This window comes from Tenrec ecaudatus, chromosome 15, assembly GCF_050624435.1.
Source record: "Tenrec ecaudatus isolate mTenEca1 chromosome 15, mTenEca1.hap1, whole genome shotgun sequence".
Lineage (NCBI taxonomy): Eukaryota > Metazoa > Chordata > Mammalia > Afrosoricida > Tenrecidae > Tenrec > Tenrec ecaudatus.
In genome coordinates, this window is record NC_134544.1 from 111,027,617 (window position 1) to 111,042,590 (window position 14,974).

At 38.1% G+C, this 14,974-nt stretch overlaps 1 protein-coding gene across 4 annotated transcripts in view; it reads right to left on the bottom strand.

Annotated features, from left to right (window-relative positions):
* The window catches only part of FNDC3A (fibronectin type III domain containing 3A), a 201,116-nt gene that overhangs the window by 47,009 nt on the left and 139,133 nt on the right, over window positions 1-14,974 (bottom strand). For all 4 annotated transcript variants that reach the window (XM_075533280.1, XM_075533279.1, XM_075533281.1 and 1 more), the window contains 3 exons: window positions 9,298-9,535; window positions 3,821-4,090; window positions 1,506-1,564 (listed from right to left, as the gene is read on the bottom strand). In XM_075533280.1, coding sequence (XP_075389395.1) covers window positions 1,506-1,564; window positions 3,821-4,090; window positions 9,298-9,535 — 567 coding nt within the window. The remainder of the gene's footprint in view (window positions 1-1,505; window positions 1,565-3,820; window positions 4,091-9,297; window positions 9,536-14,974) is intronic.

A 14,974-nucleotide genomic window follows, 5' to 3' on the forward strand; every position in this document is an offset into this window, starting at 1 on the left:
TTCTGGTCAAAACGTTCACTATGTGAGGTTGTCTGGAAATGACTCACTGCTCCTGTATGTTTTACCTTGTGCAACATCACAGAATGGTGAAATAGGTACAACATTGGAGTGTGGAACAGTGTGTATTACAGAAGATGAGTAGATGATTAGTTGTGAAACAAAGGTCATTTAGACACCAAAAACTTGGGTAATTTAAAATACATAAATTTCCCATTCTAATAAGAGAGCTTGTTATGATGTCCCAATTCTGCAGAGGAGAGCTTTTAAAGAGCAGGCTGAAATTTTATAAATTCAACCATATCTAAGAAACTAGAGCTGATCTGGTCTATCCAATGCAGTGTTCTGAATCAAGATACCAAATACCCCCAGGTCTGAACAGGTCTAAATATTAAGACACCAAGTTAAAAAAAAATTGTTGCTGAGCTGTCTCTATAGTTGTGCTTTTACTTTTTGTTAATACTAAAACATTTTTTGCTGGTATTGAGTTTATGGATTTATTGAAGCCTCAGAGTTTCAGCATACTAGAAGTTTAATTTATATTTCTTTTAATTACTGGTGAAGAATTCTTTGGAGTCTTACTGTATTTAAAAATTCAATTTGTATAAGCTCTTAATATTATTATTTTTGCCCTATTGGATGTAATTTTAAAAAATAGGATAATCATCTTTACTAAAGTTATTTTAAGAACATACAAAAATTTTAATGTATCTAATTCTTGCCATACTAAATTTCTGATTTTTTAATGGCATCTTTGTTTATAAAAAGTTGGGAAATATGAATTTTCTTCCAGTTTACAGTTTGATGTAAATTATCTTTTTTTTTTTAAAAAAAGAACAGGATTAGTAATTGTTTCAACTAGTTGAAAACCACATGAAACCATGTCTATTGTTTATCAAGTTTCCTCTATGGACATATGCCTCCCTTTTAAGTGCTGTGATTGGGAAGATGCTAAACTTCACTGAGATGAATAAAAATTCCTTACAGAACAAGAGGACATTAAGAAACTGGCAACATACTTATAAGAACTTTTAAAAATGTGCTTTTCTCCCTAGGCAGAAAACAGGTCAGGCCACAACCCAGGCATCCGGCTAGGATGAGCAAAGGACTGCGGGATGGCTCTGCCCGTGAAGGATACGGAGCACTACCACCAGTCAGATGTCTCTTTTCCTATATCCAGATTTAACTGAATTCTTTATATCAAGGATCAACTGGGCCTATTTTATGAGGAAATAATATAAATGGACTTTTAAAAATCTGATAATTGTACCCATATTATTTATCAGCTGTTTGCAAGGTCATTTATTTATTTAAAAAGTGGATTTTTGACCGAATATCCTGCTTTCCTGAGCAATATTATCTCATCTTATGTTAGATTCATACTGATCTGATTTTGACCTTCCATTCTCAATATACAATTATGCTTTAAGCAAAAGTTGGATAAAAATATACCAAAATTCTATATGAATATAGTAAATATAAACATCGATAAAATACACGATACTTACCACTGGTTTGACAATGTTGGAAAGAAGTGCTTCAAATGCTTTAGTTTCTTCATCTTTTTCTTTTGAGAAAGAAAGAAAAAATAAGAGAAAAATATTAAAAAGGACTTAGATATAACCCTAACTCCACCCTTCTAAGTTAGCCTGGTGTTTTAGATTTGTCTTTTAAATTCACACATCCTTAGCAGTTTGCGGCTCTTTGGCATTCTTTTAACCAACATTTACTAATTATAATACCACTATATATATATCTGAATCAGGCAGTGAATTAATGGTCCTTATTTGTTTTTAGAGAAAAGTATTTTTATTCATAGATATATTAAAAAATACACTTGGAAAGTCCATGTTTGTCAATCTTAATCAAATCTTTTAATGATTAAGTCAAACGAGTATTTGTTTCATAACCTGTCTTGATTTTAAGATCCCAAAATAATAAAATTGACTTTACCCATAATTTATGGCGCAGGTAACCCTGACACTGCTAACAACAATGCCGGTGGCTCAAATCCACCAGCCATTTTGAGGGAGAAAGATGAGGCTGTCTACTTCCATGAAGATTCACAAAGTTCCAAAAACCCTATGCAGGGTCACTATGAATCAGAAACAACTCAAGGGCAGTGGCTCTGGTTGGGGTTTTAAGTGTACTACACCTAAAATTTTAGCATAATTCTTTGAACCATGAATGCTGGGAAAAATAATCACAAAGTCTCAAAACTATGGAAATACAGTTTTATAAATGATGCTGTTATACAAGCTATTAGACTGTTAGAAGATTATTTAAAATTTATTATCAAGGAATAGGAATTTTAAGAAATGGAAGATACGAGTTTAAACACGCTACCATTTTGATATTTTCCTCAAAACATGTAAGTATTCTGAGTTGCCAGTCGCACAGTAATTAGCTGTACTCATTGATGATTCAACAGAAATAAGAATTACAAACACTTGACGCCAATGCTGCTTTTCACTGCAGGCTGGAGAGGAGCATGCACTCAGGTACAGATAAGAGAGAAGAGCTCACAACACAGGGAACCCAGGAACAGGAATAATGATAACAGAAGGGTGAGGGGAAGGTGGGGAGAGGAGGGTGGGGTGAGAGAAGGATTGCAATCATTGAAAAATAACCCCACCCACCCACCCACCCTCCAGGGGGCACGAACAACAGAAACTGGGAGGGGGGAGGGAGACAGTGGTCAGTGTAAGGCAGGCGTCCTCAAACTGCGGCCTGCAGGCCACATGCGGCCTGCTGAAGACATTTATCTGGCCCGCTGGGTGGTTTTGTTTTTTTACTTCAAAATAAGATATGTGCAGTGCGCATAGGAATTTGTTCATAGTTTTTTTTTTTAATAAACTATACTCCAGCTCTCCAACGGGTCTGAGGGACAGGGAACTGGCCCCCTGTTTAAAAAGTTTGAAGACCCCTGGTGTAAGGCATGAAAATAATACTACTTTATAATTTATCAAGGGGTCACGAGGATGGGGGGAAGCGGGGGTGGTGTGAGGAAGCTGATACCAAGGGCTCAATGGAAAGTAAATGTCTAGAAAAGAATGATGGCAAGATAGGTTCAAATATGTGTGATACAATTGATGTATGGCTTGTTATAAGAGTTGTAAGAGCCCCCAATAAATTGATTTTTAATTGAAAAATAAGATGTTATAGAATCTCAAATCAAAAGTAAATTTGACCGTTTTTAAAGTTAAACCCTTCCAATACAAATATAAAACCCAGTAAAACCAAACCTTCTGTCATCAAAGTTGATTCTGACTCAATAGCAACTCTATACAACAGACTAGATCACCTCTGTGGAGTTTCTGAGGCTGTAAATCTTTATGCAAGGAGAACGTTATCTTTCATTTGTGGATCAACTAGTGAGTTCAAACCCCTTATCTTTTGGCTAGCACAAACCCACTGTCACTGAGCTCATTCTGATGCATAGCGATCCGACATGGGGTTTCCTGAGGCTTTCTAAATCTTCATGAGAACAGATAACCTCATCTTTGTCCTGAACAGGGGCTGGTAGATTTGAACCACTGACATTTTGGTTATCAGCCCAACACTTACCTGGAAGCCCCACCAGGGACATTTCTCTTGGTCAGTAAAACTTAGGAGACATGTAATATTACTAACCGAGGCTTCCCAAATGGTTAAATGATATACTGCAGTAACAATTCAGCACGTCATTTCCCCCTGTACTTTTAGGAATGGTTAAGCTATTAATCGACAATTGACTTGAAGAAATGACTGGAGAATTAGAATGTACATTTAGTCAATCAAATAACGTTGAAAAGTAAAAATCGCCTTGTATTTGACTAGTTACCTTCTATCTCTGCATCAACTTGTACGCCACCTTTGCCTTTCCCCGCTTTGCTCTTTGCTGTCCCACCATTCCTGCCACCAGCACTCTGTCCTCTCATAAGTCCATTGTGCTCATTTGTGGGAGAAGGGCATTCCTGGGGCGATGATGGGGGACTGCTCATTTTATCTTTCTGTGTTCCTTGGCGATCCTTTAATTTTTTTTGCAAACGTTCATATGTTTTACTAGATCTCTCATCTCTAAAGTTAGACCTTCCGTGTGTAGAGTGAGCATCTAGAAAGAAAAAGCAAGTTGTTATTATACTATATAAAAGAACTGATAGACCAAGCTTTGTTCCTGTTTATGATTCTATATACCCCAAATGAATCCTGAGACGCTAACCCCATCTTTTCCTAGTCTCCAGAAAAAGCTTGGCAGCAGGCTATGATTACTACAGGTGACAATATTCGAATTGACTTGGATTCAGTTTTCTTTTACTCTTGTGTAGCCATAATAAACACAAAGAGCTGCATGTTAGGTTAAAAACTCAAAGCTGTGAGTTAGAAGATTTCCTCAAATGAAAATCACATAAATATGATAGATCACCTACCCCCTAATTAATTTTTATTTTAAATTTAGTATTGATAATGGAAAAATATTTTTAAAGCCCTAACATTCTCAGGAGACAGAGGTCATAATTTATCAGTGCTTTATGAAGACTAGTATAAATAACTACATATAAAACAACATTACAGTAAAAAGATAGGAACCCAGATATCTACACGAAAAAGAAAAACTTAGGATCTCACTGTATACTACGTAAAAAATTAACTTCCAAACAGACCAAAACCTAAATGTAAGAACTAAAACCACTATAAAAACCCTTGAGGAGGCCTGATTCAAGTGCTTGGTTAAGAACCAAAAGGTCAGTTCTTAACCTATTGTACCAGTCACTCTGCAGAAGATAAAAATCTTACCAGGATTAGAAAATCCTGCTGCCATCAAGTGGACTCAGAGTCATTAGCACCTCTACAGGGCAGAGTAAAACTGTTCCATGGTTCCAGAGACTGTGAAACTATGGAAATAGACTGCTCATTGTTTTCCTGTGGATCGGCTAGTGGGCTTGAATTGTTGACCTCAAGGTTAGCAGCCCATTGCTTAACCCACACTGCCACCATAGCTCCTCTTAAAAAGAAACATGGGTATAAATGTGCATAGATACTACTCAATGGTTCCAATTGGGCTCGAGAATTTGAAACGTTTGTGTGAGTGCTGGGCCTATTTTTGCTTCTCTTTTTTTAGCTCTATGTCAGTTTATTAATTTGAGATCCCTGGTTTATAACCTCTGGCAGAATGATGTTGTTTTCCATCACTGGGTAGCTAATTTATAGATTTTTACCCCTCATGTTCCTTTCTGGTAAATTCTATCTTGGTATTCTGTACTCTGGATAATAGTGCATTTCAACAATGTAAAATTGTAATACTCTTACCTAGCTTTTTTCCTTATAACGTTCTCAGATATTTGAAAGAACCAATTCATAACTAGCAGTGGAAACAATAAAAAGGACAGAATTTGACTGGTTTTTAGTACGCAATCTTACTATTCAAAAGAGTCATCGAGCCTTAGACTAGCACATGAGCATCACCTTGGAGCTTATTAGAAACAAAAAGTTTCAGGCCCAATTCTCATCTGCCAAACCAATCTACATTTCAACAACATCCACAGCCGATCTGCATGCAGATGGACATTTTGAAGCATCCGTACTATGCCCTCAGAGCACTACTAGGGTGCTTAAGGTTTTCAATGGTAGATTTTCTGGAGGTTAAATTGCAAACTTCCAAGCTTTCGTGTAGCAGCTGAGTGCGTTAGCCATTTGTGATACCCAGGGACTCCTGGATAATTGAACATCTGGCTAATACCAACTTTTTGTGAAAAGTACAAGATCATTATTAGCTCTAAATTTAATTTGAACCCAGGTTCTTTGGGGTGAAATTTTAGCTGTCTGGTCTGATAGTATGGCACTAAAAATACTTTTATCTACTTAAAAAAATTACATTAACAATGCTATTTATAACCCTCTTTGAAAAAAAAATAGTGACAAAAACAAAAACTGTTACTAGTAAATATTTTGCTTTATTCTATTTTAAAATGTTGTTAAAATAGGGATGTATTTCAAACACAAGAGAAATAAACTGGAAAAAATATGTGTGAATCCCACTACTTACATGCTGTTGATTAATTTGAATTTTGTATTTACAGTTCACAATGCTAGTAATCTACTAAGACGTGATATGTGACTAACACTGTGTGGTAGGCGGAGGGGAAACAATTACAAATAAAATAGATTCAGTTCCTATGATGTTTTGAGTCAAATAAGGGAGTAAAATGCACCCCCAAATCAAATTATCTTTGATTGATATCACTAGGTTTAAGAGAGGTCTCTATGAAAGTTGAAATAAAAGGGGGAAGAACATTCCAGGCAAAGAGTACGTGCTCAAGTACTTTGGCAAGAAAGAGCTTCCAAAGAAACAGAAAACAAAGCTCCTTGTCTTCAGGTCAGTTCTGACCCTTTGATACCCTACAGGACAGAGTAGCCCCTGTGGGCTTCTAGGACCGCAAATCTTACGGGAGTACAGTCCCCATTCTACTGCACAGAGTCTAGTGATTTCAACTACTAACACACTACGCCTCCAGAGCTTGGAGGTTTTGGAAAGGTGAAAGGTGAAGAGGAATTGGGGAGGGGAAGGAATGGGACAAGGTGGTCAGAGGCCACAAGCAGCACAGCAGGGCCCATTGTCTGTGGCATCGTTCTGGGCCAACTTTGTCCACTAGACTGTGCCCTGGCAGTGCAATGGACGCACTGAATTGCTAACCCCAAGGGTGGTGGTTCAAATGCCTTAGCCATGCCAATGGAGAAAGAGGAACCTGCTTGCCCCTGTAAATATTTTAAATCTCCAAAGGGGCAGTTCTACTGGGTCCTATAGGGTCTATCTGTGCTGAAATCACCTCTATGACAGTGAGTTTGAGTTTGGTTATTTCCCTGGGGTCATTTGGTAATATCTAGAGTCTAGTTTGCTTGTCACAACAGGGGATGAAAAGAAATAATAATTATGCGTCCCAAAATGTCCAACAGTGCCTCAGCTGTGAAACCCTGGTCTAGGGGAGGATTTGAGATTTTATTCTATGAGGAATGGGAAGTAATTGAAATATCTCAAAAGGGCAAAGGTGTGATTCACATTTTAAAATGATTGGCCTGGCTGAGAGTAGACTGTAAGAGGACAGCAGGAAAGCAGCAAACTAACTGCAAAAGCTAATGATGAAGCAGTCCTAGAAAGCGCTAACGGTGGAGAGGAGCTGATAAACTAAGGAAACTCTAGAAAACAAACCGGTACCAACTGATAGGAGGGTTCAACCACTGAGATGAAGATGACAGAGGAAAGCAGACCCTGGGGTTTTAACTGAGGCGTACGATTAGAAATGCTATGACTGAGATGCTTAAGACATCTACCTGGAGCCCAGAAGAAGACGTGTAAGTTGACAGATCAGAAGATAGGATCAAAGAAACAAATCGGAAGATGCACATTTGATACATACTGTGTGTGTGTGTGCACACAAACATACAAGCATACATACATCTCTGTATCAGTATATACACAGGGCTAAAGACATGGGGAATATAATAGCTGTTTTGAGTATTTGTGAGGTAATCTGTTCTTTCCAACAATTTATTAACTCCCGGAGGTCAGAGGTTATTTCTTAACTCTTTTTTTAAAACCTAGAATCTAGTTTGTGTCCTGGTTTAAGAAAGGTATGCTTTTATATAAGTGAGGTCATACAGTATTTGTTCTTTTGTGATTGGCTTTTCCACTCAGTCTACTACCTTCAAACCTCAGCATACTGTATAGCCTGTATCAAGACTTCATTTCTCCTACTGGCTGAGCATCATTCCAATAGAAAGGAGCTTCAATAAGTTGTAGAAAAATTTTTTTATTCTATTGTCCACAAACTTTTTGCAGTCCCCTTGTATATATAGACTACATTTTGTTTACCCATTTATTAGTGATTACCAAGGTCAAGAAGCAGAGAAAAAGGGAGTCAATGGTGATGGAATAACCACATTAAGGGTCGGGCTGCACATCTGATTGTTGTAATTACTGTAAATAAGTTTTATACCTGGGGGATAAAAGGAATGGCAAAAGTTGTAATAATAAATGTACTTATAACAACAACAAACAAGGAAAACCAAGTAGTTGCTGAGGCTGTTTATGTCCAACCACATGCTTTATGGTTCCTTGGTTGAGAGATGTGGGTTTATGGTTTCCTGGGATAGTCCAGTTCAATGGTCTAACTCTGTTTATTACAAGTTAATAACAACAAAGCCCCATTGCCTCCTACTCGATTCTGACACGTTACATAGGATTTCTGAGGCTGAAAGTCTTCACAGGAGCAGAGAGGTTATCTTTCTCCCATCGAGTAGCTGGAGGGTTTGAAGTGCCAATATAGTTAGCAGCCCAATGCTTAATCCACAGTATCACCAAGACTCCTTAAACATGTTTAATGCTGCCATTTGATCTCCTGATTTGCAGCATAGAGCTTGGGGTCTTAAGAAAACTTGCAAACAGCCACTCAAGGCACGACTGGTCTCTATTCACTTTGATCAACAGGAGAAGAGTCAAGTACAAAAGGAAGACATGAAATGTATAGCTAGTTGCCTCCATAAATAACTGCCTCTCTTGCCATGAGAACATAGGAACTGAATTGGTGCTCGGCGAGGATCACGGGACATTTAGATAAACAATTCCATGAAAGATCAAAGGGATACAAAATCCTGAAACTCGTACCCGAGACAATCTTCAAGCTTTAAGCAAAAAACACCCTCTAAGTTTTCTTACAACAAACTAGGAAAAAAAGGTCTGAGCTGCATGTCCTTTTAATAAGTATCTATGAAGTTAAATTGGTAACAAAGCAAACATAATGGCACTACGTTCAAGTTAATCATGAACAACTCAGAAAAAGGGAGGATAAAAATGGTCGCACAACTTGAAGAAAACAATCAATGTCACTAAATTTGTACACGCAAAGTTACCGATTGGCTTATTGTTGCTATATACACACATATATTTTCTCAACAACAAAATTAATAAAATTTAAGGGGAAAATAAAAGACATGACTATTCCTGATTGAAAAGTTCAACAGAACCTAGACTACAAGACAAGAAAAATTCATTGTTTGAAGTTTCAGAGTGCGATAAATTACTGCCTTTCTTTGGTTCTGTTATCCTGCCTTAAAGGGAGGGTAGGAAGCTGAAATACCTAACAGACTGTGCCTAGCAGAAAATGATTGTTATAAAATTACTGTTGATTCCTTTATATGATAATGACACACAAAAACAAACGAACCAGTTGTCAGCACAATTAGCCGAACTCATGGTGATAGTACCTACCAGATAAGCAAAGACCATCCAACTCAGTAAAAGAGGATTATTTTAAGATGTCTTACCTACATCTCCAAAAACTTGTGAAGATGGGTAGTGTGGCATATACTGTGAGGCCATGTCTCCAGCTCCAGTTACTGGTGAGTACATGTGGCGAGGTGGAGGGGGCATCATGGCAGGGACAGGGATGAAACCAGGCAGTGGAGGGTGTGGAGAACGGTGTAACACTGTGTGACTACCAGGATGAAACTCTGGTGCCTGGGGAACCACAACAACTCTTCGAACGCCATTGTCTTCAATGACCTACAAAATTAAACGGTTCTTTCATAGGATGTGAGCAATTCTTGGTAACTGTCAGAATAAGAAATTTCACACCATTGAATAAAAACATGTTAGAGAAACAACATGAAAAGAATTTATTAACTATAAGATGACTTCAAAAAGTTAGAGGAAAAATTCCATTTTCCTTCATACATCAGATATGTTAACATTGGACACGAAGTAGCTTTTGTTAAACACTGTAATATAAAATTTAAAACATCGGTGACACTAGCTAAACAATAATACGAGCAAAAAAAGAACTATGATATTAGGCAACTAAGTGAATTACGTGCTACATGTAAAAAGGACTTTAAAAAGCTTAAGAAAGAAATGGTATGAAAAAGTTAATAGCATTTTCCCATGAATTTTTGGAAGCTCCCTCATATTTAGTAAGAGAGTAAAACTGAAGAAAGACTCAAGAGATTTTTGGTTAAGTATCAGATCAGGCAAGTACTTTCCTTTTCCATTATTATGGGAGAGGGGAAGACAGTATTAAGTTGTAAAAAGATCAAAGGAAAATGGGAGGAAAAACAACAAAAGCTTGCATCTAGAATGAGAAAGATCAACTTTCTATTAGAACTTAAAATACAAGATTCCAGCCAGGACAATTTTTACAACTGAAGATAACTTCAAGGGAGAGAACCATCAAATGCCTATTAAAATGCACATAGGACAGAAAACCAAAACCAGAAAAATGAAAAACTATGGCTTTAATGTTAAGGTTTAGAAAGAAATCAGTTTTTACCAACTAACACAGTACAGATTAAAAAAAACCCCAACACTTATTCACCTTGAACCTCACTGTAGGTTTAAGTGGGTAATACATACAGGAAAGCTTACAAGGTCAAAGGACCGTATATCTCAAATTTAGGAATCCTAAGCGACTCCATTAAAAATATGAAACTTAAGTGTACATAAACATTATGAAAATATAATAGCTAATTAAACCTCCCCGCCACGGAACAGTATCTGACAATGTTTCGAAACTATGCTGCGGGATGGGACCCTGGAGTCAGAGTAAATCAAAATGTCACCGGGGAGGAGCTGAATTCTCAAGAGTGGAATCGACCATGGTGACATGAGTTGGGTAAAACCTGTGAGAGTAGAACATTTTCTGAAAGGGCACTTTCCAAGGTAAGGAAAAACAACTGCCAAACGTTGATAATGATCAAAATGCAAGAAGCCTGAAATTAAGAAAGTTGGAAGTTGTCAAAAATGAAATGGAACGCATAGAGATCAATTATCTTAGGCACTGTGAACTGAAATGGATTGGCATTGGCCATTTAAAATCAGAAAATCATGATTTACTATGCTAGCAATAACACAATGGCAAGGCATTCATTGTCAAAAAGAGTATCACAAAATTAATTATGAAATATAATGCTGGCTGTGATAGCATCACATCTACTTGCCTTCAAGGAAATCCAATCAATACAACTATTATTCAAATTTATGTACCCACACAAAAGCTAATCATGAAGAAATTGAAGAATCCTACCAATGACTTCAATCAGAAATTGATGAAACATGCAAACAAGATGCACCGAGAATTCTTGGTGATTGGAAGGTATGAATTGTAAAAAGAGGAAGGGTACAGTAGTGGAAAACATGGTCTTGGTAATAGAAATGAAGCTGGAGATTGCATGATAAAAATTTCGCAAAGTCAACCGCTTGTTAACAGCACATACATCTTTTTTTAATTATAGAAAAGTCGACTATACATATGGACCTCCCCAGATAGTATACACGAAAATCAAATTGACTACATCTGTGGGAAGAGACCATGGTTAGAAGTTCAGTATCAGTAGCTAAAAGCAGGCCAGGGGCTAACAGTGGGGCAGGCCATTAAATGCTCATGTATGCAAGTTCAGGTTAAAGCTGAAGAAAGTGAAAACAAGTCCAGGAGAGCCAAAATACAACCCCGAGGCTACCCCACCTGAATGTCAAGAACCCAAGCAGAGATTTGATGCATGCGACACTCATGACAGGAGACCTGATGAGCTGTGGAGGCACATCAAGAACATCGCTCACCAAGGAAACAAAAGGTCACTAAAATGGTAAGAAAGAAAGGATCCAAGTAGATAGATGTGAGAAGACACTCTGAACCTTGCTTTTAATTGTTGAGTAGCTACTGCATATGGAAGAAAGGATGACTTCAAAGAGCTGAGTAGAAAATATCAAAGGGCAGCTCAGGAAGACAAAGCCAAGCTATAACGAAATGTGCAAAAAATAGAAAACCAAAGAACAACACACTTAACACATCTTACCCTGAAAGAACTGAAAAACAACTTAAGCCTTGAGTTGCAAAATTTAAAGATTCTGTAGGCAAAATAATGAATGACACAGGAAGCATAAAGAAGACAGAAAGAATACAGAGGGAATAAAAAAAAGGAATACAGAGTCACGCTATCAAAAAGTAGACATTCTACCATTTCAGGAGGTGGGTTATGAGCAAGAACCAACGGTGCTGAAGGAAGAAGTTCAAGATGTACTACTGAAAGCATTAGCCACAAACAAGGCTCTAGAAATTGACTGAATACTAACCAAAACGTTTCAACAAGCATTGAAAGCACTCACTGATCTATCCTAGGAAATTTGGAAGATAGCTACTGGGCCAACTGACTGAAACATCCGTATTTGTAAACATTCTACAGAAAAGCAACTTAACTACATGCTCAAATCATAGAACAGTATCACTGATTTTACATGAGAGTTTGTTGAAGATTATCCAATAACAGTTGCAGCAGTGCAATGACCGGGGGGGGGGGGGGCTGCAGTCAGTTTCGGAAGAGGACAGAGAACAAGGGCTATCACTGCTAAAAGCAGAGAACACCACACAGACAGACGTTTACTTGTGCTTCACTGACTATGCCAGCGCAATTGAGTTTGTGGATCATAATTAACTCTGGATAAACTTGATAAGAGAACTCCAGAACACTTCACTGTGCTCCTGCAGAACGTGTACGTGGATCAAGAGGCACAACGTAGGAGTACTGCATGACTTAAAATCAGGAGAGGGGTGCAGTAAGGTTGTGTCCTCCCACCACACTGCTTCAACGTGTATTCTGAGCAGCTCAACAGCGAAGCTGGACTCCATGGAGAAGAAGGCCACCTCAGAAGGGGAGGAGGACTTAGCAACAACCTTTGAAGTGTTTGCTGACGAACATCAAGGGTTTCAGTGAATGGAAAGAAGACAAAAATCCTCACAACTGGACCAATAGGTAACACCATGACAAATGGAGACAAGGTGGACGTTGTCAAGGATTTGATCTTTTCTGGCTCCACAAGGAAGCAGCAGTCAAGAGACTAAAATAAGTATAGTACTGAGTAAATCTACTGCATAAGACCTCTTTTAAAGTATTGAAAAGCAAGGATGTTACTTCGAGGACTCAGGTGCATCTGGGCCCAAGTCACAGTATTTTCAAATGCATCATATGATGAGAGAGTTGGACACTGAATAAAGAGAAGACTGAAGAAGAATCAATGCATTTCAATTACGGTGCTTGAGAAGAATATTGAAATTACCATGGACTGCCAAAAGGATCAAGCACTCCTCATCCTGTATCTCTGAGCATGTCATCCAGAGGGACCAGTCCGTGGAGAAGGACACAATGCTTGCTCCCGTGGAGCGATGCTGTCATTCTCTAGGGATCGTTCTCTCTTGGAAACATAGGAACGGGCATCCTAGTGGAGGAGGAGTGTGTGGCAGTTTGGTTCAGGAAAAATGATCAACTGCTGCTTATAGGTCAAGTATGAGGGAGACCAAAAATTGAGCACTTGATTTAGCAAATGTAAAAGTCATTCTCCTCTTGATGAGAGCAATTTTAGGGGCAAGTCCTGATTAGAGTGGATTTAAGAGAAAAAGTATGGAAAAGAACTGGAAATAATCATTAGAGAGCAAAATTTTGGCAGGTTTTGTGGCAAAGGGCAACAGCAACGTTAAGTGGGTAGCTAGCAGGAACAGGTTTTGTTATTGTTATTTTAGCCAGTGCAATGGCAACATGCTGATACAGAAGTGAGACTCTGCTAGAATAGGAAAAAGGGAAAAGGATCCAGTACTCTAGGGGGAGTACGGGGTCTAGACAGGAGCAGGAGCGTCTGACGCTGTTCCAGATGAGGAAAGAGCAGATGATGTAACTCCAGATGCTGTTAGAGACATGTAACTAGGAATCAGTAGAAGGTTTCCTGATTTCTCTTGAATGAACTTTCTGGCTACCACGATCTCAATGTCATCTCCCTCTTCCAAATTTCTATTGTATTTATTCTGAACCATTTACTTGCTATTCCTAATACTGTCGTATTTGCTAGAGGTAGTGGTGGGTCAGTGAAAGCAATCTTGCCTATCATTTGTGAAACTTAATTCAATCTCTGTCAATACACCTCATGTATCTCCACATGGAGGCTTGCATGTCACTATGATGTAGAATAGTATATGTATTTCAGTTAAGTCTCCAGACTAAGAAGAAAGGCCTGGTGACCTAACTCAAATATTAGCCAATGAAAACCCTCATAAGCACAACGATCTCATCTGTAAGCCACCAATGGGATAGGCTCAGGACTAGACAGTATTTCCTTTTGCTGAATGAGGCTGCCATGTTTGTTAACTTTCAACACACATGCTTTAAGAAAAAGGTTTATTGACCTGTAACTCATATCCCATGAACTCATAATTATGTGGTGTATAATTCAGTGACATTTAGTATATTCAAAATTATAGAACTATCAACACTTGTTGACTTTTGGTTCTTCTATGGTCTCATCATGAACCCAGAATTACTCCAACTTAAGTTCTTAAACAATAACATTATTTCTGATCTACCAGTCTACAAACATTTACTTTATATATGCCACTCCACAAACACATGTGATGGCATCAAGTGACCACAAACTCCTTTCTTTTCAGGCCTGTTACTCTGACTACATGTCTCCCCCAACCTTCGCCACATGCACTCTGTCCATCCCTTTTGGGTATCTTACCCAGGAAAGACAGAGCCCGAGCTTAGACTGATTTAAAGAATCTTTGTAAAGCTTACTTAATTCATTACTGTGTGCTGACATAAAGGCAATGTGAAATAACAAGCCCAACTCAAAGGAGTAACCTGAAACTTGTCTTGAAGTTGATATAATCCCTTTCCTTTATATTGTTAAGTGCTACAATTCCCTCTCCCCTCCCTATTCAGTACCCTGCTCATCACATAGCACACTATTTCCCACAAATAACACGGTAGCTATTATAAGAACTGAAAGAGAAAACTTATAAAAACATTTTTTAGGAGTCTTACTCTTACTAACTTATCAAGTGTTATTCTGTGCTGCAATACAATGCTACTCTTAAAACCAAAAGACCTACTGCTGTCACACAGATTCCAATTCATCGGGACCTTACAGGGAAGAGTACAACTGCACCACAGTTTCCGAGTC